This window comes from Sturnira hondurensis, unplaced genomic scaffold (assembly GCF_014824575.4).
Source record: "Sturnira hondurensis isolate 20B ecotype Veracruz unplaced genomic scaffold, ASM1482457v3 Scaffold0009182, whole genome shotgun sequence".
Classification (NCBI taxonomy): Eukaryota; Metazoa; Chordata; class Mammalia; order Chiroptera; family Phyllostomidae; genus Sturnira; species Sturnira hondurensis.
Window position 1 is genome coordinate 568,550 of NW_028081813.1, and position 25,847 is coordinate 594,396.

Below are 25,847 nucleotides of genomic sequence, written 5' to 3' on the forward strand. Positions count from 1 at the left end.
CTTTTCAAAGCCAGACAATGCAGTCACAGAAAATTAATCATGCCTTGATTTCAGTTACAAAAGATGAGCTTCAAAAATAATGGTCTTTGACATTTTATTTAATAATTAAAAGAACTGTCTTTTCAGAAATACCAATTCATTTTATTTTACTTTTTCACTTGTTTTGGTAATGATGCTAAAAAAATGTAATAGTCCAAAGACAGGAAAGTGAATACACTCTACCTATAACAGCAGCAAAACAAGCATCAATCAGGTAAAAGCAAACAGGGTGAGACAACGCAAACAGGGCTGTACAGTTCTTCCTTTCTTAAAAAAATTATTTAGTAAAAGTGCTTTTATCAAGAGTATCAAGTGTGTAATAGTTATCCTTCAAATCTAACCAACATGCATTAATTGTTAAGGACACCTAAACAATACCATGAAAATAAACACACAAAAAGGAAAAAAAACCCCCAAGTTTCATTAAAGGTGCAGTACCCACAATAAAAGGTTGATTAAAACAATATCTTGTTAAATGATGATAAATGGCTAAATGAATGATAAAAGAATTACCATACTTCAAGACCAAACATGTGCCATTCAAACAGATGTTTTTTTTTTTTAAATGTAAGAAAACGTAAGCTGAGATTCTAAAGCACATCCTGAAACTATTTGCATTTGCGGTTAGCAACAAATTTCTGGATTATGCTTTTACTCATGTTAACATATGGAAATAATGTGCTTAAAAAAAGTAACTCAAAGGTGAAACATTCACTCAGATGTGGGGTGTTTTAATGCGGTTTTTGTTTCAATGGAAACTAAAAGAAGGCTTGTCTGGTCTCTTCACACGAATCATCTCTCCTTTCCAGGTCTCCCTGTCAGAGAAGGATGGATAACTGAAATAGATCCTGGGGCTACATTTCACCTTCTACACAAATGCATTTTCTTAACTCTCGTTTTAAAATAAAAGGAAGTCACTTTGCTGACTCTAATAACAACATTTGAGGAGATGAATGGAAATCACATTTTCCTGGCAAGAAATCCACAAATGTAGTAATTAAGCCCAATAGCTAACCAGCAGCAGCCCTGACATGGTAACGACATCGCAGTGCTCACAGCTTCACCAGAATGCCGTCCAACCGGTGCCACCCAGGGCCCCCGGCTCGGGAGACACTACAGACACTGGCTGAAGAATGGTGATCCGAGGCCTCGCGTCTCCGTCCTAGTCACCCAGCTACCCTACGTTCTCCGGCCGTGCCGGTCTAGTTCCGCTGCACACGCATCAGTGACCGCTCACAAAGGGGGACTCTTGTCTTCAAAACCAGTCTAATGCTTAAAGACAACACACCGAAATCCAATACAAATTCAAATATATCCAGAGCTCACAATATCTATAAGTACTTAGGTCGAAGAGGACTACTTCATAACAAGTACAAACAAGAAAAAATTGAAGACAAACAAGAAAACCGTAATGTTCTTTAGATAGACTTTGAAGATTTTTCCATTACAGAGCAGATAAACTTGGATTTGTAGCCCCACTCTATTTTATATATATATATATATATATACACACACACACATAATATATATACACATGTACATATATATATATAAAATATACACACATACATACGTAGAAGGTATAAGGATACTAAAGAAAACAGACTTGGAAGGCTCAAGATGACCTATTAACACTGGGTACAGAAACGAAAGCTAAAAAACATCTTAAAATGGCAAGAAAAATAAAAAGGCTGCTATCTTGAGGTGCAAAAATATGACCACCCAACAAAATAAATTAGCAGTCAGAGAAATGAGAAGAAAACTGGCACTAAGTCCCACCTGGGTGTTCAATGTACAAAAGGCATTTTAAACAAAACAATATGGTTTAAAAGCAACAGTTAGGAGGCAGATACAACTCTGGTTTTCCGTCTGATATGTCCTCACGTCTGCTGAAGTTCACCACATGCAAGTGAAGTCTTTCTGATATTCTATGATAACGTGTTTATTCTTAGCAATTACAAAGGGCAAAACCTTTTGTAGTTTTCCGTATAATCTACCAGCTTGGCCTAATCAATTAAACTAAAATATAATTTAATTAATCACTGTACATAAATAAATGTGAAATTACAGACATAAATTTCACTCAAATTTCACACCAAAACCATACAGGTATTGTATTTCCAAGTCCATGCCATCCAACTCCAGACTGGGGTAAATGTTATTACCAGAACCAAATTACACTGAAACACAAAACACACGCTTTCTAATGACTGAGATGCTGTGGAATGCTATGCTCGAAGCCTCATCTTTAGATGAGATGAATCAGATCAATCCCTAACAGCGTGTTTCTCTCCTCGGGCAAGTCACGTAGAATTCTGCAATGCAAACATTCAACTATTTCAATGAAACCACAAACTAGTCTAAGTTGTTTTACAATTCCATAGACTGAAATTATAGCTTTACCCTAATCTGAAGTTCAGAAGTGGTTTGTTAACAAAAATAAAAAACTTCCCCTCCCTGATGATTCATCGTAGTGAAAATGAAATTCTTAGTTGAAGGAAAAGAACGATTTATGAGTCAGCACCTTCACGCCAGACCATGCTCTGACTCCCACCCCCCTACCCGGACTTGACCGTGTATAGTACCTGCGGTGCTGGCGTAACTGATTACCTGTTTTGAGGCTGGGACTGAACTCCCGGCTAGTGCGGGGAGGTGGGAAGGCCTCCAGGGCTGTCTGTGCTGGAAGGGTTCGATACGGAGGAGGAGTCAACTCTTCGTCCCCAGAGAAGCTCCTCCGCACCCCACCTGTCATGGGCAGGCTCGACAGACTGACAGGCTTCTTCCCAACTGGCATCTTCCTCTCTAAATATCAAGTCAAACTAAAGTAAGCTTTTACTTACACGCCTGGCAAAAAAAAGTGCATTATATAACTAGGAAAAACTGTGCTGCACAGGAGACTCTGAAAGGAGAACCAAGGAAGCAAGGTTTGTATTTCTAAAAACAAGGACTGTGTGTGTTGGGGTTGGGCACAGATTGGGGCGGGGCGGCATTTTTCTAGTCACTGAGAGTCTGGTAATCCTGACTCTCAAATAAATTTAAAACATAATCAAGCAAAATGTCCTATAGAAAGCATTTGGTATGGGGAAGAGCTGGCTTATTTTCTTCACAAAAATTTTAGCTTGAAGGGAGCTGAGAATTCTGTGCAAGGGAGCGATGTTCTTGAGACCCTGCTTGGGGAGTAGCATTTCACTGCCCGGGTGAACGCAAATGCTGCCCTCCAGGGAGAAAACACACAGTCTAATGCACTGTCTAGGCTGGCAGGGTTTTACCACTATAAAGTGTGCTTCCCTGACTTTTGGTTTATAATCCACTAGTTCAGAGATATTGTAATTCTTACTCTGAAGAGCAATTCTAAAATTTAAAGCTTGTTGCCTGCAAGTTCTTAAGCAGTCTAATCTCTTTTGAAATAGTTTCTGAAACAAACATAGGCCTTCAAAAATTCATACAATGCTTTCACCAACAAAAAAGATATTCTAAAATTTGCGAATACTGAACAATCAAGCATACAGTATTAGGTTGAAAGCAGAGGAATACTGACATATATTGTGGCTATAAACTGTGTTTATTTCCTTCCAGAGTATACAAATGACCCAGGCAAGGGCAATTGGAAATTATGCTTTACAAAACCAGGACTGAAAGATACATAAATCTGTCAGATATTATAACTATGTAAAATGATCTGGAAACGAAGGTACTAGTGAGTGCACATTCAACTCCACTGCCAACCTAAACCACATGCAGCAATCACTCAGACTTTTTCTAACGTACCACACACCTAGAGGTAAAAATGCAAGAGAACCTCCAACTCTCTGCTACTTCTAATGGCCCCTGAAGATGCTACAGAAATCAGTGCTGGTCTTCTGACCCCAGAATGACTAAACCTTGAGGGGAAAAAAGGCTTTTGGATCGGACGGATCACATGCACACAAGTGTCCACGACCCTTTCAGCAGAACGTCGTGACTTGCTTTTCCAAAACGTCAGTGAAGAGTTATCCCTTTAGAGCATCAACGTAGCTCGTTACAAAACAAAGTAGAATAATGAAACCAAGCAACTATTTCTGTCAAAAATAAGCACTACCAATGAATACACTGATGGATGACTTAAGTACCGAAAGACTGAAGAGCTGTAAGAAGACAACAGAGCCAGAATACAATAACCTGTGGGCAAAGTTCAAAACAAGTGAAAGGTTTTGTGGCCTATCTACTATTGATTAAATCTGACTGACTTAGGTGTCTGAACCCCAAATTCTTTATTATTTGGGTAGGTTTTGTGGAAAAAATTCCTAAAAAATGATTTGTTAATATAAAAAATAAATACAAGGAGCAAACAATTTCCTTATAATGAAGACTGTTTGTTTTTCATTCAGATGGCACTATAGTTCCTTATCCTCAATTCCAAAATTCAAATTTTTAAATAAAACTTTGGTAACAAAACCAGATCTCACTTGGTGATACTACTTATAATCTTTATTTGGTCCATTCAATGTAAATATTTATATATATTTTGCTTCATAAAAATGCTCCAGAGTCTGTAAGGGGTGTTACATTAATATATGTCACACATACAGTACTTTTCTAAAATCTAAAAAATTGTGAATTTCAAAACACATCTGGCCCCAAGGGTATACAAGTAAGAGATTCTGAGTTCATAGTTCTCTTCCTTTCTATGTCCAAAGGACAATTTAAAGACATTAGAGGTGACATCATAATATGAGCTATTAAAATGTTGAAGAACACATGTATTTATAGCTAAACGATTTTTTCTAGATAATCCAGAAACCTGATAATGTTAAACGGGTACTGATATAGTCTCTCCATTAATTTCATACTTCCTCTCCTGTTCCCAGCCCACTGATTCAAAATCACCAAGCTCCACAGACCAGACACAAACCCTGCAGGAGTCACACTAGAGGGAGGAGGCATGTGAATTGTGTTGACAATGCCCAGAAATTAGCTGCAAGAAGTATTTTCATTAACCGCAAAGTAAAACTATGGTTCAATAACAAGGGAAAACACAGCTAGAGCAGCCTGTGTGATGCTAATCCACCTCACACCACGCTTAGTGACCCTGTATGCTGGGGTTAGTCCACTGACAAAGCTCCATGTGAATTTTTCCTAATCATTTCCAGATACATGGGAAATCACTTTGATTGGCCTGGCAATGCTCTTGGAAGTTTCTTTTTAGGTGAGTATCAAACACAGCAAGCAACTTGTGGGCAAAATGATTCCGGGCCTGTGGGAGGCCTATGCCAGTAACACAAGAGAGAGGGTAGGAGGCCTAAGAGTCATCACTGATGGGAGGCTGATCCGAGCCTCCTGCGGTAGGGAAACCAAAGCACCACTGCACTGGCCGGTAGAAGTCTCTGAGTTCCCCACTGGAAGAATTATAAACTAACAACTACTATCTAAAAGGTAAGGGTAGACTGATTTTTTTATGCTTCTCAGTCTCTTGGTTGTTAATGAGACAGATTAGCACTTATTTGAACTTATGGCAGGTCAGCTGGAACAAAAAAGCTTTCAGTTTTAATCCTCAAATCTACTTTTTAAGTTTTAAAAATAGCTTTACATGAAAATAATCTTATCTTAGAATAAAATATTCCACAACCATCTTCATGAAGAGAATCTATGGCTTTCTATGGTGGGGCAAAAAGATTTTAAAAGACTCAGGTAGAGCTATCAATATATTTTATACTATTTTGGCTATTAATTCCAATGAACACTCATTGTAAGGTAAAATACAATACCGAAAGTATCTTTAGCACTGGCCGATTAGCTCAGCTGGGTAGACTGTTCTCCTGATAGGCCAATATTGTGGGTTTGATCACTGGTCAGGGCACATATAAGAACCGACCAATGAACCCTGGCCTGTGTGGCTTAGTAGGTTGGAGAGTCATCCTGCAAACAAAAGCGCTGCATGTTCGGTTCCCAGCTGGGGTAACATGCAAGAGGCAACCGACTGATGTTTCTGTCTGTCCCCTCCCTTCCCTCTCCCCAATCTAAAATCAGTAAAAAAAAAAACATTAAAGAATCAACCAGTGAATGTGTAATTAGAATAACAACTCAACGTTTCTCTTTATTCCCTTCCCCTCCGTCTAAAATCAATTAAAAAAAGAAAGAAATTGCACTTAGAAATTTTCTTAAGCCTAAATTTGTCAGCCATCAACTTGAATTTCTTGCAAGCACTGATCTAGAGTGTTGGTTTATAAGAGTTTTGGGTTTATTAGGCTCCCAGGCTATTATAAGCATCAAACATCTGCTTAAAATTTTTTTTAATAAAAAGGGTTTAAAAAAGAATTAATTTCCAGTACGTTTACATGTTATTTCAGAAATCATTTGTAGACTCTATTCATCAAGATGTTACAAATATCATGGTAGTAGTTTTTCCTGTCAATTAAAATATACGTTCCTCATTACTGAAAATGTTTGCCTTTTATAGCATACTGCACCTTTAAGCGTAATACACAATGTACAGCTGTCAGTTCTCACAAGGGATATGACTTTCTGTGCAAAAATACTAAGACCCCAATTGGTCAACAATTTAGGAAATGTATATAAACACCATGTGATGACCCACTTTTCTTATGTCCTTTGTATTGCTGGGACTTAGCCTTTTTCTTCTGTTTTGATGAACCTGATTGGCTTTCTCTTGACGCTGAAAAATAAAAGGGGAAAATTGGTACCAGCTAATTGATTACAACTAACTACAGGTACAACTTAGATGAACTATCTTTACCAAGACCATCATGCTTATAAAAGTGTATGTTGCTTTGAAAATAAGGGTGCTTGTTCAGATAAACCATGAACCTCAACACCATACAGATTCCACTACTTATTCAGTAAATACTTATAATACACCAGTAAATCTTATGCTTATAATTTAAAACTCATTAAAATAAGTCTAGTATAATTTGGTGAGTGCTCCTACTGTTGTGTTTCTATAGTCATGTAACTGACAATTGAGTTCACACGGCCATGGTACACATGGTCTGATTCTGTGATATTGTTGTTGAGTCTTAAGATCTTACCTGGCAACCCATCAGACATAGGTATATTCTTGTCCTGTGAGCTCACAAGATGATTTATGTGAGATAGTCCTCTGAAGAATTGCTGATTTTTACAAAAGGACACCTTTTCTGTATACCAACTTACACTGTGATGCTGGAGGCTGTAGTTGATATCCAGTTAACTGACACCACCCTACAGGATAGAGGTCAGGGGACTCACAGTCTACCCACTGATCATACTCTTCTTCCCATCCATCAAAATGTATCCTCAAGAGACGATGAATAATTCGAGTTACTGTGGCTACACATATTAAACGTGGCTCCATGAGATCTACTGCTTCTAATTTCATTCCTACACGAAATCCGTGATTTGGAACATCCTGACATGGAGAAGCAAAACATTAACACTGGTGACAAGGAGACGCATGACTCCACTATCACTACAGAGGAAAACAAGAAAGCAACGTAACCAAGTCACATAATTTAACCCCCCCCCAAAAAACCCAAATAACTCTTTAGTTATTGAAACATAAAAAGGTAAAGCATTTAAGAAGTAGTTAGGCAATGTATTCATTCCCATTTTACTCAGATTAAAAAATAAAGTTTGGAAACAAGCTTTACTTCTTCAGTAAAAAAAAGAGTTTATATTGTTTTATTACTCTACTTTTTAAAAATACAAATCTCCACTAAGAAAGTCTAATATATTCTGATCATATAATGGTTTGCCTCTGTGTGTAAAACCCCACCAAGTTACTATGCCATCCTCTGTATTTACCTTATTAAACAGTTTTACTGGTGCTGCAACGGAGCCCGTTTCCCTGAGGTAGTCAAACCATTTAAAAGGAAGTTTAGTGTAACCTGAAAGACACACCTGGTTTCAGTAGCAGTTCATTTAAAATTAGCATAATACAAAAAGCAGGTTAAAAAATGTAACTCAGTATATGCTCAGATATTAGGTTATATGACAAACGTTTCATTCATGCTCTAATACTACTGAGTGTAATAATTCCTCCATGTCACAAGGATATTCCTCCCTTTTCTAAGCAGACACTAGTGCACCCACTTATCCCAGTAAGTGACTCTTCTTTCCTCTACACTAAGAACTGTAAACTTTTGCCTCTTCAATTCTAGGCTTACAACAGTTGAACATTTACAATTTCCCAATGACATTTTTTTGTTTGAAAGAAAAAAAGAACTAGCTGGATAAATACTACTTTTATAGACCTTTGGTTTTGGCTTCCCCCCCTTTTCTTAAGAGAAAAACATAGGCTCAGATATTGAAATTAGGAAAGCTGATGGTTAGGCCACAAGAGCTATTTAAGGGCATATCTTTTTTTTTTAGGTTTTATTTATTTATATTTAGAAGGGAAGGGAAGGAGAGAGGGAGAGAAGTTATCAATGTATGATTGCCTCTCGTGTGTCCCCTGCTGGGAACTGGCCTGCAACCCAGGCATGTGCCCTGACTGGGAATCAAACCGTGGTTGTTTGGTTCATAGGCCCGCACTCAAGTCCACTGAGCTACACCAGCCAGGGCTAGGGCATATCTTTTAAAAAGCCACATGAGAACCTAAAAATGAAAACCTGCCCCCCTGAACTAAAGAATCTGTTTTTTAAAAAAGTTAATGTATGCAATAACCGATTGAGCCTACATCACCATCTCAACAGGGCTTGAGAATACTAATTTATATTATAAAGTGTACAGATGCTCAGAAAAAATTCTATACTAACACAATTTATTAAAGCTAGCTGGAACACAGTGCTTTGCTTTTAGACCATCCCACAGTTCATTTACAGGTGCCTATATTTACCTATGCAATATATATACATTATTAGGTATTCACACAGCAAGAAATCTAGGGCTGTGTTACAATGTACACAGATACCACATAAAAAGAAAGCAAGAAGGAAAACCTAAGTGCGTGTATTAACGTGAGGTACCTCTAGGTGGAGTAAGTTCAATCATGTTAATTTCACAGAAACCAACAGGGAAAATTGAAGGGGAGGTTGCGTGATAACAGAACCAGTCAGATCCATCTGCTGCTTCTGAGCCATCGATCCCAATCATCAGGAATCCGTCAGCTAGCACCTTTTAAATGAGAATTCCAAATATTTGAAATTAGACACCATTATTACAAAAACAATTCTCTAAATTTAACTGGCACACTAAAAGGAAAATCTATTACATACAGGTCTCTTAAAAGTTAAAAAATGCTTATTTATGTTAAATAGCTACCATGATAATGGAAAAGTCTATGCAAATTCCAGTGTGTACCAGAAACAAAAGCAGGGTTACAAAGAGGGGATTTCAGAGGCTTAGGATAAACAGCGCCTCTGCCGGAGGCCCAGACCGCCTATGCCACGGAACCATGAAATCGGGCCGAGTGCTCTTTCACAATTAATTTAACTGCCTCGTTATGGTTAGGTTCTAAATCGTACTCAGAAATAACTGCACTTTTCTTTGGATTTACCACATAAGAAGAGTTTTTCCAACTGTTTACACCTTCAAGCTCCAACTTTGTTTCTTTTATTCCACAGATGACCAGGCTTCGCTACAACAGAATCTAAAGCCAGTTATGCGGGGCCTTCCCACCCTGTCTTTTGCACCTCGGATTGTCGCAACGGCTCTTTTCCGTCCCCAACACACTTTTCCATCTCATCCTATTACCACTGGCACCTTTGCCAAAACACCGTCTCCTACACTCTAAATCTAATGTCCCCAATTTGTATGACATTAAAAATATTTTATGTGGAAAAAAATAAAAATACTTTATTTTGAAACAATTCACTGTACAATGAACTCCTATATTGTCTTCACCTAGAGACCTAATTCAAGTTACACACACACACACACACACACACACAAAGTAATTTCTTGCAGTCTGACCTCTGTCTTCACCCTACCAAACTGCTAAGTTTACTAATGACCCCAGTTTGTCAAATCCAGTGCCTTTTCCCAACACTTGTCCTCCTTAAACATTAGCCTCCCCACAGTTTCCAATATTCATGGACTACTCTTAACTTTTGGAAACATTTTCTCCCAGACTCTCATTACAGTGCAGTCAACTGGTCCATATTCTCACCTCTGATCGTTCCCTCCACATTTTAGTGGTGGCTGCCCTTCTACCTCCAACCCTTCAGTTTCTGATGTTGGCCCTGTTCTTTCTGTTTTGGTGTCCTTGTCCACACCCAATGCTTCAAAGACAGACTTCTATGCCAATGATCCCTCAAGTTTTATTGTGAGTTTCTCCCCATTCTAGTTTTTCAGTCCTGCATTTTACCTGCAGGCTGAACATACCGCCTGAAAGTTAACGCAGGGCATCAGACTAACAAAGACTTCCCCTACTCCTTCAAAGGTTATCAGTTCCGGTCCTGCAACTCTGTGAACACTCCATCCTTTTATCCTTGCCACTGACTCTCTTCTCCACTGTTTTGTCTGACAGCATTACTTATCAGCATTCTCCTACAGACAGTTCCCTTTTACAAGTCAAACTTCCGTTTGGTCTGACCTCTGTTCATGCCGGAGTGCTTCGCCAACCCAACCTGTCACTGACGTAAGCTCCGAAGGTCTGACCAAGCACTCTAGTCTGCACTGCTGGGTTACACATTATCTCAGTCTATGCTCCCAAGTTCCTTCCTTCTGGTGTTTTCTTCTATATCAAGTATGTACTGGGTAGGGCAAAAGTAGGTTCACAGTTCTGAGTACTCGAAACACAGAGCTTATCCTTGAATTATTACTTATTAATTATTGCATTATTTATATTATAACTGTAAACCTACTTTTGCTCCGCCCTGCATCGAATAACTTTCTCTTCCAGTGTCGACTGCTTTGTCCAAGACCCCTGGGAAAGAACTACCCTCACCACATGGGATTCCCTTCTCCCTTTCTAAATACAACTGACTGAACTAGGGGCTAGTCTCTAGCTTCAGGGGACCAAGCCAAAGGCTGAGTTCAGCTAGGTCCTCTGTTAGTAACTAGAATTCACACAGGAAGACTACTGTCAAGCCACACGTCAGAGCTGGCACTGAAAGGCTGTGATCCACAGCGGGACTGGGGCAACAGGTGCAGACTGTGTGGGCACAACGTCAATCAAAGAAAGTGGCACAGACTCAGAACAGAGCAGCAGGGGACAAACAGGCCCATGCCTTTCCAGTTCTCGTCCCTTTCCTTCCGTGTCTGTGAGACTGCCCATTGTGTCCTTGGAGTAACCTTCCTAGAGCTAACTCGGTGGGTTTCTTTCTGTTCTCTAAAGCTTTTACTTATTTATTTTTAGAGGGGGAGGGAGGAAGAGAGGGAGAGAAATATCAATGTGTGGTTGCCTCTCACGTGACTCCGCACTGGGGACCTGGCCCACAATACAGGTATCTGCCCTGCCTGAGAACTGAACCAGCGACCCTTTGGTTCGCAGCCTGTACTCAATTCACTAAGTATACCAGCCAGGGCCTAAAATTTTTTTTTTAAATTAATTTATTTTTAAAGAGTAGAAGGGAGGGAGAAAAAGAGGGAAGCGTCAATATGTGGTTGCCTCTTGAGTTCCCTACTGCAGACCTTACCCCCAACCCAGACATGTGCCCTGACTGGGAATCGAACTGGGAATCAGGCCAGCAATCAAGCCACTGAGCCACACCAGCCAGGGCTGGTTTCTGTTTCTTATAAAGAAAAAGCCTTGCCCAGAATACTCAATGCAACTTGTCTGATGGGCACCGTGTGTGAACCACCTGTCATTTCCTAAACGTGGCCTGTACTTTCCTTCCTGGTTGCTTCTGCGCGCATTCTCTTCCTACGGCAGTTTCCTCCTGTATCTCTGCTGGGCCCACTTTTACCATCCTTCAAGATTAAGTTTTCAAATGTCCTCCCTCCTACAAAGCTTTCCCTGATCCCTCTGAGCCAACGTCATCTCTCTTTTGTCTGAATCCCAACAGCCCTTTGTACCCTTCTGAAGCCACAGTCAATCTTACACTGAACTTATTTTTGTACATCTTACCTTGCTCCACGAGACGGTAAGCTTTTTGGAGTCCCCTAGCACAGGCAATGTCTAAGTGTAGCCAGACATTGTACTAACCAGACACTTCTTTGGACAAGAGCACGGGATAATGGCACTGGGCCCCAAACCTGGAGAGCCCCAGTCACCTAGAGAACTCTGTGCCTTCAAACCAAACACAGATTTCTGGGTAACATTTCTCGTGATTCTGACAGAGCAGGTCTGGGGCAGGCCATGGAAACCTGTGGTTTAAATCACAGCAGGCGGCTCTGATCACTAGTGAGGAAACGAGGAAGAACAGAGCTTGGAGCCAGGCTTTTCTGGCTATGTGACCTGAACGGGTGCTTGAGACATGGTGGCCCCCGTCGCTGTTTTTACCTCTTTTGTCTTTAGGTTTTAAACTGGGTTGAAATGCAAACCACAATGTAAGTTACACCTTTACGTAAGTACACTCGGGATCAGTGGTTCTTACATGGCCGTGCTTATGGATTACCTGAGGATTTGGGGAAAAAAACCAACCAACCAAACAAAAAAACCCCAACACACACGCCAATTGTGGGGCCTCAAACCACAGTGACCACATTGGACAGGGGACAAGAGGTCCGACGCCCTCTTTTTATGTTTCCCAGGGGTCCTGACGCCCAACTGAGAAGTGAGAGCCACTCCTGCAGATCTTTTCCTAAAGCAGTTTCAGAAAAGAGGAAAAACTGAAAATAAAGACAAAAAGAGAAATTTATAAAAGAAAAAGAAAAAAGAGAGCGCCACCAAAAGGAAAAAGGCAACTGAAGATAATGTCGGCCTCGTTCCAATTCTGTGTTGGACTAGCTCTGACCAGGGAGGAACTTAATGAAATCCTCCTCCTCTACTCAGGACGCACTTCGACACAAAGCAGCAGACTCAAGGTGACAATCTTGACAACGGGCTACACACACAGAAACCCTGGTAAAAGAATTCAAATGCATTTGGAAATTACTAGCAGCTTCCCAGTGAAGATCCAGACACCTATTTTATGTCAAAATGAACTGCTTTAGGGCTTCCCTCTCCTATGACCTTAAACACAGTTCCTATAACTGCATTTCTGTATTTTAATCCCCATTCTCTTACCTTTCTAATGGTTGCGACACATATTGTGGAAAGATTTAATGGGTCTATAGCTTCCAATTTCATTCCTTCCTTGAACCATTCCCCACTCTGGTCTACTTCTTTTACCTAAAAAATTACATGAAAGCACATCTACTGTTACAACTGTTATAATTTTAATAATTACAGTGTTACCAATTAGAAAAGGCTTACCGCATGGAAATATCAAATGCCTTCTCCTACCTACCTAATATTTTAACTCAAACTTCCATGAGGGAACAGAGAGAATTCAGGTAAACAGACAGAATTCAAGGGTAATTATAATCAATAGTTGTGACACCTACAAATTACAAGGTCTCAATCCTTTTAAGTGAACATATGTAATTGTGATTTCCATAATTTAGGAAAAACCCACAACCCTCTTTCAAACATAATTTACAAATGAGGGTTCTTATAAAAACTTCTTACCTTAGCAAATAAATGTGGTGGTGTATCAAAATGTCCATCCTGTTTCTTTGTAATATCTACAAGGAAAAGTTACATACTAATCTGTCAGCATTTGTGAGAAGATCAAAAACCACGTTTCTCTGAAGGTTTCAAACTCACAAGGTCTGTATACTTTAAACACGGCAAAGATACATGCCTTCTACACGTACGATGAATACCTTTAATAGTCTCTCTTTTCAGGATACACATGCCATTAAGTACAGCCAGCCAATTAGAATGCTGGTTACTTCCCTAATTAGGGAATTATAACTTTAGAAACACGTTTTAATGTGTTTAGTATTAAGTCTAACCACATGTAATCCTGCTATTTTGATTAAAATTGAATGGAATGGGAAAGGCTATCTTTAGATCTTTCAAATGGGCTGGATAAGAAAAGTGTAAAAAAACCAAATGTAGTTGTGACCAGAAGTGCATTATTTTAAAACCGAGAACCAGTAGAAGGAATATAAAGGAATTAGGACACAAATACCCTGGTGTGAAGCTTCCCTAATTAAGGTAGAACAAACAGCCCCGACAACTAAGCTGCTAATTTTGACCTATGCTGTTCTGGAAAGAAAAATACCCAAGCAGTGCACCTCGGCCTCGATGACGCTGCCAACAGGAGTTCTCGTGCCAGGAGCTTACCAGATCTTTTGAACCGGTGGCCTATGCTTCGAGACCAACCGATATGATGGATCAGTGGGCTGTGCATGTGGCACCAGAAGTCGTCCGCTCTGTCTTCACTGTCTTCATACACCAGCCTGAGTCTTCCTCCGACGACACTCTCCACCACCGCCACTCGTGTTCGACACAAGTGCCTCTTGTCAACCACTTCCACTCTCATGCACGGCTTGAAAGGGTACTGCATGCTTTCCGAAACCTTGGGACAAAAGCGGATGAAAGCCCTTTGGAACTCAAGACAGTGGTCTACAAGTCATTTTACTATTGTGCTATTAAAACTATTGATATTCAATATGGCTCTAGCTCACTAAATTATAACAATTCCTTAACAAATCTCGGAAGTTACTCCTTTTCACAGAGCTCTCATTTGACACTCCAGTCCTTTCCAAGTCTTTACCTTTTGTGAGAAATCGGGAGGAAGTGTTTTGGCACCAGTAAGTCGTTTCACTAGAAAAGCTTTCCAGTTAGTATACTTATGCTGAATAGCTAGAACAAAAGAAATAACCAGTTACACTTTAGTGAAGAGTATAATTGCTTCATAAAGTATTTGTTAAGGAAAAATAAATTTCCTTGCAATATACAATATCAATCAAGGTCCCGAAGAAGGGCAACAAAAATACAGAAAACAAGTATGTCTTGCCAGCAAGGATGTTACTTGAAATCAAAAATATACTTTTAATTTCTGTATCACCTTAATGTCACTATGGGTGAAACTGCATTAAACTATGTGTATTTAAATTACAGTAAGGACAAACAAATTGCTTACTTCTAGGAGGGACAAGAGGTTTTCCACTGGCTGCACACCAACCAACTGGATGGATATCAGAACCACACACATTGCACCAGAAGTCTAGAGCAGAGTCATTTTCAAATCCTTCATATCTTAAAAGGGCATTGTAACCTGAAATCAACAAAGTGATCCCCACGTAAGGAGAAATCAAATGAGATAAAACAGGACCTAGTGCTGATAATGGCCGGAAGATGTCCGTGTGCACCTGCACCAGAAACACCTGCAGGACTCGTGCACAGACAGATGGCCAGGCCCCATCCCAGAGATTTTGATCCAGATCTTCAGTGAGTCTGAGGGTTTGCGTTTCTAACTAGTCCCCAGTGACGCTGCTGCCACTGGTGCAGGGATGGGGCTTTGAGAACCACCTGGTGCACAGGACGACACTCCAACCGAGAACCATTTCTATATTGCAGTTAGTTAATGGTTTTCAGAGCATCGCTTCCTCTTTTGAATGTATTTCAATTTCACTCATAGTTTCTTACATTCCGAAAAATAAATCTGCAGTGAAAACAGGGTTGGGAAAGTTCTAGAATGTGTAATTTTGAAAATGAAAGATGATTGTGTGGTTAATAAAATGTGTGGTTAATAAAACCTTTTTAAGTCATATAAATCCAGTTAAAGTGTATTTCAGAGAAATTACTTTATCCAGCTGATAAGGTGACCAATTATTCTTGGATAATTTGGATTTAGCTACTTCCAAAGTCTAAATTTTTCAACCGATTTATTTGGAAATAAAACTAAAAAAATGCTAGGTAAAGAAATTCAATAAGTACAAAAAATAGTACGTGAAATCATTTAAAAATCTATCAACTAAGCAAATAGGAAGCTGAATTTCAATAGAAAGAACAGAAAGGTTATAATATAACCTGTTTGTAATTTAATAAACCTTATGTTGAAATAGGTCAAGGTTTAAATTAAGGCCTTTAGTGGAATAAAAAAAGACCAATAAACCTATATTTCAGGCCAGGAGGTAAGTTCAGCATTTTCATTCAGCATTTTCACGAGGTAATATCTATGATAAAAATTTATAGCATTAAACCTTTAGCCTTAAAATTCAATAATTCACAGAAAAATTCACAAGTCTGTGCTTAACTGTTGTTAAGCTCTAGTTCATATCTATCCTCAGGCTCACTGCTAAAATATCATTAAAGTGGCTAGAATAAGATATATGAGGCAATTAGATGAAATAGAAAAGTAAAATCAGAGATGGAAGGTAGACATAATTCTTAGATATTCAATGCAACTGAATTTCAAACATCTACGACAGAAACAATATATCGCTGTTTTAAATTAATGGTGTAGAGAATACAATCTTTTAGAAATGCTCATATTGCTGGGGAAATATCTGAAGGAAAAGGTGGAAATCGAATTGGATTATATGCTAAGTACAAAGCATGGAAGGGGGGGCATAGGCAGATATGGCTCACCTCTTCGCACAACCACACCAAAATTGTAATTAAAATATATAATAACCATCACTCAGAACCGTCAAAAATTAAGTTGAATGGAAGTCTGGCAACTACAGAATGAAAGAAACCATACCCACCCAGACTGATAGGAGGGGTGCGTGTGCAGAAAAGGGGGTCTCTCACGAGTGGTGGCTAACACTTCGGGAGGGAATCTTGGGAACGAGGAGTCCCAGCCCCACACCAGGCCTCCCAGCCCAGGGTTCCAGTGGCAGGAAGATAAGTCCCCACAACTTCTGGCTGCAAAAACCAGAGGGGATTCAGTCCATGAAAGAAACTTCTGGAGTCCCAAGAAGTTCCTCCTACAGAACCCCCACACGGACTCACCTACTCAGACTCACTCCCTCTGAGCTCCAGCACTGGGGCCGCAGCTTGAAAGGCACCAGTGGCATAAAGGGAGGAACTGCAGTGTCTGGCATCAAGGTGAGCAGAGGCCACTGTGCCTTTTCTAAAGCCTCCCCTGAGAGAGCCTGCAAGCTGGTGCCATGGTTCAGACCCCATCAACCTGGCTAACACTCTGACCTGCCTTGGAGATCCCCAGAGACACTGTCCCACCCAACTTATGGGCTCACTCAAGCTACTTTTCCATATAAATGGTTGGTCTTGGCTCAGGCCTCACAACTTCCTAAATCTTCTCAAATAAGCAAAAGGTGGTCTCAGTGAGCCCCCAGCTCTGCACTAGCAGCAGCCAGCCTAGATTCACGGCTTGGCTTCACCTGGGCATCTCCAAGCCCAGCTAAGTAGCAGCCATCTCAGACTGCTTTGTAGCCCAGGCAGGGTGGCCCCAGGCAAAACACAGGTGGGGGCTGATCTTGGGCTGCACCGCCCTCGAAACCCCAGGGCCGGCACACACAGTGGAAAGCTACAGACCACATCAGAACACCACCACCCTGCTCCTGTACAGCTGATCCTCCACAGAGGGCAGAGGTTGGCAGTCAGTGGTCACAGTCAGTCCTTGCAGCTCACTGGCCTGGGTACATCTCTCTCATTGATCTGCCAAGAGCAACCAAAGCTCAATTACAGGGGAGGGTGTACTCAGCCCACACAAAGGGCATACCTTGAGTGCCCAGCTTGGGAGATAGGGGAGGCTGTGCCACTGGACCCTACAGGACACCCACTACATTAGGCCACACTACCAAGACATAGAGTCAAAGCAGCTAATACACAAAAACAAACACAGGGAGGCTGCCAGAAAGAGGAGAAAAGAAACAAGGCCCAATTGAAAGAAGAGATCAAAAGTCCAGAAAAAGAGCTAAATGAAATGGAGATAAGCAATCTATCAGATGCCAAGTTCAAACCACTGGTTGTAAGGATGTTCAAGGAACTTAGTAAGGACCTCAGCAGCATAAAAAAGACTTAGTCCGAAATGAAGGATAGAAATAAAGAACATTTTATAGGGAAATAATAGTAGAGTGGATGAAGCCAAGAATCAGATCGATGATTTGGAACCTAAGGAAGCAAAAACAACCTAATCAGAACAACAAGAAGGAAAAAGAATCTAAAAAATTGAGGATAGTATAAGTAGCCTCTGGAACAACTTCAATAGGTCCAACACTTGGATCATAGGGATGCCAAGAGAACAGAAAGAGCAAAAAATTGGAAATCTACTTGAAAAATAATGGAAGAAAACTTCCCTAATTCGGTGAAGGAAAGAGACATGACAGTCCAGGAAGCCCAGACTCTCAAACAAGATGGATGCAAAGAGGCCCACTCCAAAACATGCCAAAATTAAAATCCAAAGGTTAAGGATAAAGAGAGCATCTTAAAAGCAGCAAGAGAAAAGCAGTTACCTACAGGGGAGTTCCTGTAGTACTACCAGCTGATTTCTCAAAAGACACTTTGCAGGCTAGAAGGGATTTACCAAGAAACATTCAAAGTTATGAAAAGCAGGGACCTACACCAAGATTGCTCTACTCAGCAAAGCTATCATTTAATATCAAGACAGATAAAGAGCTTCCCAGATCAAAAAAACAAAACAAAAAAACAAAACAAAACAAAACAAACAAACTTAAGGAGTTCATCATCTCCAAACCATTAGTATATGAAATGTTAAAGAAGCTTATTTAAGAAAAAGAAGATCAGCCCTGGCTGGTTTGGCTCAGTGGACTGACCTGAGAACCAAAGGTCGCTGGTTTGATTCCTGGCAGGGCACATGCCTAGGTTGTGGGTCAGGTCCCCAGCTGAGAGGTAACCCATTGTCTCTCTCACGCATTGATGTTTCTCTCCCTTTCTACCCCCCTTTCCCCCTTTCTAAAAATAAATAAATAAAATCTTAAAAAAATAAAGACCAAAACTGTGAATAAAAATACAGCAATAAATACATATCTATCACCAACTAAATCTAAAAAACAAACTAAGCAAACAAGAACAGAGATAGAATCATGGACACAGAGAGCATTTTGATGGTTGTCAGAGGGAAGGGCTTAGGAGGGAAACGGATGAAGAGGTGAGGGGGTTAAGAAGTCCAAATGGGTAGTACCAGAATAGCCGTGGGATGGAAAGTACAGGAAATGAAGCAGCCAAGGAACTGATACACACACATGACCCGTGGACATGAACAATGGTGAAGGGATTGCCTGAGGGAGCGGGGGGTACTGGGTGGAGGGGGACTAAAGGGGGGAAAATCAGGACAACTGTATTAGCATAATCAATAAAATATAATTATTAGTATTAAATTTTTAAAAAAGCATGGCACATTGCTATGGAGTAAGCAGAGGCACAGAGGTGACAGAGAACAGGCTATACGAGGGAGGCGGAAGACTGACCTCACCAATAAAGACCACCTATGCTGGGGAGCAACAAAAAATTTGGTCATTGGCATACAGTGCAACTCAAATAGCTGTAAATGCTGACCATAGTCACCCTTTAACGACAAAGACAACATTACAGACATCGAGCAGACCCTGGCCGGGTAGCTCGCTTAGAGCATCATCTGGGTACGCCGAGGCTCTGGGCTCAGTGTCCGTTCAGGGCACACAGGAGCATCAACCAATGAATGAATGCATGAGCAAGCGGAACAATAAACTGATGTTTCTCTCTAAAAATCAATAATTTTAAAAAACGGACATTTGAGTAGAAAAATGGAATTAAGATCATTTTTAGGTAAATCAAGTCCATCAGCAGAACAGTGACCAGTGTGCAGGCAGTCTGGGAGAGAATTTCTGGAGAGGGCTAGACCGGGTAGGATGAGTAAGACACCTCCTTCAGTCATCTGAGGACAGCTTTTCTTAGCTGAGTGGCCATCCCCCCTCCCCAGTACTACAGTGCCCGACTATACCACCAGGCACTGGCACCCTGTCATAAACATGCCCAACACTGCCAGATGGAGACTCGCTGAAAAAACCAAATCTCACACTTCTGCACATCACTTGCTTATAGTGTCTAATGTCGTAAATAACTAATGCATTTATTTCATGAGCAATTAAGGAGGGCCAAAGTATACCAGGGCAGTGAGGGTGAGAAAAAAGGAAGAACCCAAGATACATAAAATTATCAACACTAGTTTATTTTTCGTATGATAAATCTTATCACTTTTTTTAGTACCTCAAAACTGTGTGTTACTTTTCCAAGTATTTCCCTATTCCAGGGGTTGGCAAACTATTACTGGCCCACATCTTTGGCCTCATGTTTTTTACATTCTGTAATCTAAGAATGGGTTTTACATGTTTAATGGTTAACCCCTCCCCCCAGAAAACAAACCAAGAACAGTATTTCATTATACATGACACTTATACATAAATTTCAAATTCCAGTGCTTATAGATAAAGTTTTACTAAATCACAGCCATGCCTACTCATTAATGCATTGCTATCGCTGTTTAAAGGCTACAAGGGTCAAGCTGAGTAGTACGACAGACTGTATTTATTGTCCAAGAAGCTGAAAATATTGACTGCTTTGCTTCTGAAAATTTGCCAATCCCTGCCCTATCACCATATTAATTTATTTGGCAATATTTGCAAAATTCACAACTATGCTTCCTTATAAGTAACAAATACATTTGGCGTTTTCTAACGCAGTAACCATGCTCATCACCTGCTAGCTTTACAATCCCAGCGATCCAGAAGACTTTGGTGGGCAGGCTGCAGTCTGTGTTGGGGACTTCTACTCTCACGTTCTCCGAGATGTCACCCCAGCAGGTCCCCATAGGTGCCTGTCATATAAAAATTATTAAATTATCATTTTATTAACACAAAGCCTAAAATAGTCCATCCAAAATTAAGCATTACCACCAATAATAAAATACTGAACTAAAAATGCCATTTAAATTATTCGCTTTTCTTTAAGAATGTAATTACATGTTTTTTCCCAGAATTCTATTTGGAGAAAGCCAGTGACAATGTCAAGCTCAAGATGAAGAGGATTCATATACATTAGAATAGATGCATGTTGACTTCAAAACTCAATACTGTCCTAATCCAAGACTTGAGCAGTAATTTTTGTAAAAGCTGAATCACAACTTGGTAGATTTCACAGGATAAAATTGACTTAAGAAACTCCTTATTTTTAACATATACTGAATGAATGCACTTTACTTTAATCCCTAATTTTAAAAGATCTTGCCAAAGAGCTGAAATAAAAATAATTCCCATCAGCAATGTGGTTTCCAATAACAAAGGAGAAACAAAATTTAGTTATTTGTATTTTCAACTTAGTTAAAATTCATAGAACAGAAATACAGCCTGTTAAAACAGACATGTGGCAAAAGTACTGAGTCAAGTTACTTAAAAGTTGGAGTTTACACATACTATAGCAAAATAATGCTATTCCTAACTTTTTCACGCAGGAGTTACTATAAACGAAGAAGAAACTTTCCATGTTAGAGCTGGAAATCACTAGCCTTCACACCACATGGTTAAGACGGGGATTTGGAGAACCAGTCAAATGGCTATCATGAAGGGATTCTCAAAAATTTCACATGTTTCCAAATTACAATTTCCATCCCATTTTAATCCTTAAAATGTGAGGTCACTGCCCTGACTGGTGTGGCTCAGTTGGCTGGAGTGTCCTCCCGTAAACCAAAAGGTTGTGGGTTTGATTCCTAGTCAGGGCACATGCCTGGGTAGCAGGTCCGGTAAGGGTTGGGGCGCATACGAGGGGCAACCAGTTGACCTACCATGGATGGTTCTCTTCCTCCCTTTCTCTCCTTTAAAATCGAAGGGCATGCCCGTGGGGGAGGATTAAAAAACAAACAAGCAAAACCTTGAGGCCATTTACAAGTATCTGGCATGTATGCAATGGTTGATTAAATCAAATGAGCAAATCCAGGAATATAAATGTGGATAGTACTAAACAGTCTCTGTGGCCCTTGATTCCAGCTCCTCGTTAAGTGTAAGTTAGCACCTTGACCATAGAGAAAAGGATTAGGTGAGGTTGTAAAAGACCTGATAATATGAACAAATCAGGAAAAGACAAAATAGCTTCAAAGCTCAAAGACGAGTAAACAAAGACATCTAGGAGTTACACAAACCAGCCACTCTGAACACTCCGAGATGTTTTTCATGCAAGGACTCCCACACTTTGGCAAATACTAACCCAACAGGAAGATTAGCCTAACACAGTACTCAACCCCTATCCTCTCAATAGTTTACATGGCATTTCTGAAGGAGAGGAAGAAAATGGCAAATACTGAACTAGGCTAAGTCTGGAACCAAACACAGAATCAATTTGTAGCTATTGCTTGAAGCAGCAACAATGTCTCTGCCTCAGTAACTCGCAGACGGTGGCCTATCTCAACAATTTGTGATTCTGGAAGGGTTCACGTCACTACATCTCCTTGAGCTGTACAAAAAAATAATACACCCACCATGACTACCTCTTTCTGCTTTTTTAAAATTGAAGTATTGGCTCGTCAGGTTCTGCTCTCTCCCCCTATATCACTCTAGACGAGGGCCATCCCTATTGCCAGCAGATATGATCAGAAAAGGAGACGCTGGAAGGAAGACAGGTAACACAGATTAAGCTAAAATAAATTGACACAAAGAACATGCATTCAATTCTGTGAGGAATAACCAATCAGAGCAGACAGATGTAGTTAAAAAATATGTATTGAATTAAGGTAGTGTATTCATCCCTCTTTATTTGGCTGCCAAATCTTATGGAATGGGTTTATTTTTCACTGAGAAGAAAGAAGCATGGTATTGCTGACCAGTTGGTGTTTCTGTTGGCACACTGCTAAGGGAATTTGGCATACAAGGTTCCCTTTTGAATTACGTATGACAATGTCAAGCTGAGTTTTTTTTCTTCTAAAGCCTTAATAATTGTTTGGAGAAAATAACTTTTAGTTACATTTTATTAAAGAAAACAGAGTGTCAATACGATCACTGAAAAAATAAAGTTAATGCTGACTTTAGTGGGGGATTTTATGGTTTGGCCCCTACAGTCTGGATTGGTATAGGAGAAAGTAGCAGAAAGTGACATTTGTTCTTGCCTGTAAGTTTGTGGTTCTGCTAGACCCTCTTAAACCAATCCATATGGTTTACTCTAAGAAAAAAGAGGAAACGAAAACAACAACATAAAAGAGCACACAGTCATTGCACAGTACGTGCTCGATGTGTTGAAATAATAAGGTAATTACATAGATATATCTGCCCTTTAGTTTAAATGAATATTCTTAAGTGTGGAAGACTAAATGACCCAGGGCTTGACAGCCATCTTCATCCAAGTCATCTGTCTTCTCTTGCTGGCAGGAGGGATACCTCTGAAAGTCTGGATTGGCATAGCATGAACTAGCAGAACCATAATTTACAGGTAACAACAAATTTACCTTCCAGACTCAGGACGAGAGGTCCACCTCAGGCTCCTCCCAAACCAGGAAGATCTGCTTCACCACTTCCTGCTGCAGGGCCGCTCGTGAGGGCTATCTGGGAGCGACTCTCCTTCCCTGCAAGGTAAGCTATCATCAGGTCCTGCAGGACATGTCCCAATCCAAACGCTGAGGGCTCCCCAGCACAAATGTGAAACCTCCACCTGACTGTCTGGAAGAAAATAATTTGGGGGGAAGTCTGATCTTCTGCACTCCAAGAACATTCCCAAGAGTCCAATAGCCCGGATGGCTAGTACTTAGCCCCTAAGAGAGCTGATACACTGCACACATGAGGCTTCACGGCAGAAATACAGATTTCCTTCCATTGGCTGCCAACCTGTAACTCTTGATAAACAGACACAATCTTCAATATTAATAGAGTCTAAGTAGGTACAGGGTTAGCCCTGAAGCTGTACTACGTAACCAAAAAGACTCAATACCAGTGATAATATGGCAAATGCAGAAAAACCCACCATCTAAATACTTTAAGACTAATAGGCATATGATTACTAAACTGCATTGAGGAGAAAAAGATGAACCCTGGCTGGTGTGGCTCAGGGGACTGAGCGCTGAACTGTGAACCAAAGGGTTGCAGATTCGATTCCCAGTCAGGGCACATGCCTGGGTTGTGGGCCAGGTCTCCAGTGGGGGGTGCAAGAGAGGAAACCACACATTGTTGTTTTTCTCTCTCCTTCCTTTCCCCTCTCTCTAAAAGTAAATAAAATCTTTTTTTAAAAAAACAGAAAGATGAAATATTTGGCTAAAGTGAGGAAGAAAAAAATTACAGAAAACGAACTAGAAACTACTCCTAATACTACTTGCTAGAATTAACAGGAAAAGAAACAACTGATCTCTCTTTCTCCAGAAAGCCCCCTCACCTTTCAATACTAGAATCTACTTTCTGGGGTGGCGGGAACATGGAGATGGGGAGTGCAAAGACACTATAAAAAATATGGGATGCTTGGGGCGGAAGATTACAAATGAGACAATGTCATGTGTACAACATAAAAAGAGACAGAAAGCAGTGGTTACTAGTTTTAAAGGCATAAAACAGCACATAATTAAAAAATATCAAACCATTATTATTTAAGAATTTAGAGACTGCAATAGAAAAACACAGAAATCAGACCAAAATTAAGAAAGTAATCTAGCCCTGGCTGGTGTGGCTCAGTGGGTTGACCACTGTTCTGCAAACCAAAGGTCACCATTTCGATTCCCAGTGTAGCACACGTGCCTGGGTTGGGGGCCAGGTCCCCAGAGGGGGGTGTGCAAGAGGCAACCACACACTGAAGTTCTTCTCTCTCTTCCTCCCTCCCTTCCCCTCTCTAAATATAAATAATCTTAATTGAAGAAAAAGAAAGTAATCCAGACGATTTAGGTTTTCTTTAACACTGTCGAGTTTTGTTATATCACAGTTCACTGCTTTCCTACAGAGAATCTTTTGTGGCAACACAATAGGTAACTCAGAGGGAGCAACACCAAGTGCCAGAACTAATTTAAGTTTTCTTTCTATTAGAAAGAAATTCTGCAATTTAGGATGACAGTCCAGTGAAGATTGTAACATAGTTAAAATGGATGAAGTTGTATTTATTCTCAATTTTCAATGGAGTCATGTCAAAGTGCATATATGTGGTTAAGGATAGGGAAAACTTTTTTTTTAAAACTTGGAAGAGATTATTTTACTGATAAGCACATACCTGACAAATAGATAAGTTTTGCTATAAACTACTGTTACTGTAGAAATACAAACAAAAGGGCTTTTCTTTTGTTCTTAAAACTGGACAGGATACTTGTGACACAGGCGGCAAAGAAATATGAGTAACCTTATTCCCTCAAAACAGCTGGTGTAGGTCAGGCACCAAGAAGCGGGCTAGGAAATATCAGGCCAGAAGCACCAGTGGTATTTGTGGAGGTGGGATGCAAATCATAGCCAACTAAGCTTTAATAAAGATACAGCATACGTGTACCAGCATACATGTACAAAGGACTTAAAAAACCCCCCCAAACCTGCAACTATTTTCAAGGGCAAAAAAAGCAGGGTGCTGTCATTCTGGCTTTAGCAATGACAATACTGCAAGACACCCGAGTACAGCATCCAGGTACCAAACAAGAGAAATGTGAAACCTGTAAATACATTAACTGAAGGAATAGGATTTTAGCTTTTGTATGATTCATGTACACTTGATATCAGCACATTTTGCCCCGTGCTGTAATACCTAGGAAAGAAATGTTTTACTTGATTTTATAAAGCAAATAACAATAGAAGTGCTTCAATTTAAGGCTACAGTCTTTTAGAAAAATTAACAGGGCTTTACAGCTAACGTTCTGCAAGTACGTAGATCAACCAGAGGCTCTTCTGGGTGCAAAAATTAATTCCCACCAGAGGAAAATAACCTGTGAAGTTCATTAATTTATATATTGTACCTAACTGGCATGTGGTTCTGTAGTAGTATTTTGGAAATTTTTGCAGTTAGGATAGAAATGGACACTGCTTTTGGGGGCTGTGAAATAATAGGAAAA

At 40.1% G+C, this 25,847-nt stretch overlaps 1 protein-coding gene across 6 annotated transcripts in view; it reads right to left on the bottom strand.

Annotated features, from left to right (window-relative positions):
- Nucleotides 1-25,847, bottom strand: part of MBTD1 (mbt domain containing 1) — a 74,070-nt gene that overhangs the window by 4,789 nt on the left and 43,434 nt on the right. For 3 of the 6 annotated variants that reach the window (XM_037056883.1, XM_037056882.1, XM_037056884.1), the window contains 11 exons: nucleotides 20,558-20,675; nucleotides 15,036-15,170; nucleotides 14,667-14,755; nucleotides 14,234-14,468; nucleotides 13,571-13,626; nucleotides 13,127-13,231; nucleotides 8,982-9,129; nucleotides 7,819-7,901; nucleotides 7,189-7,423; nucleotides 6,614-6,691; nucleotides 2,650-2,841 (listed from right to left, as the gene is read on the bottom strand). In XM_037056883.1, coding sequence (XP_036912778.1) covers nucleotides 2,650-2,841; nucleotides 6,614-6,691; nucleotides 7,189-7,423; nucleotides 7,819-7,901; nucleotides 8,982-9,129; nucleotides 13,127-13,231; nucleotides 13,571-13,626; nucleotides 14,234-14,468; nucleotides 14,667-14,755; nucleotides 15,036-15,170; nucleotides 20,558-20,675 — 1,474 coding nt within the window. Of the gene's footprint in view, nucleotides 1-2,649; nucleotides 2,842-6,613; nucleotides 6,692-7,188; nucleotides 7,424-7,818; nucleotides 7,902-8,981; nucleotides 9,130-13,126; nucleotides 13,232-13,570; nucleotides 13,627-14,233; nucleotides 14,469-14,666; nucleotides 14,756-15,035; nucleotides 15,171-20,557; nucleotides 20,676-23,288; nucleotides 23,406-25,847 lie in introns of all 6 variants that reach the window. The other 3 variants (XM_037056886.1, XM_037056885.1, XM_037056888.1) reach the window with 2 other exon arrangements.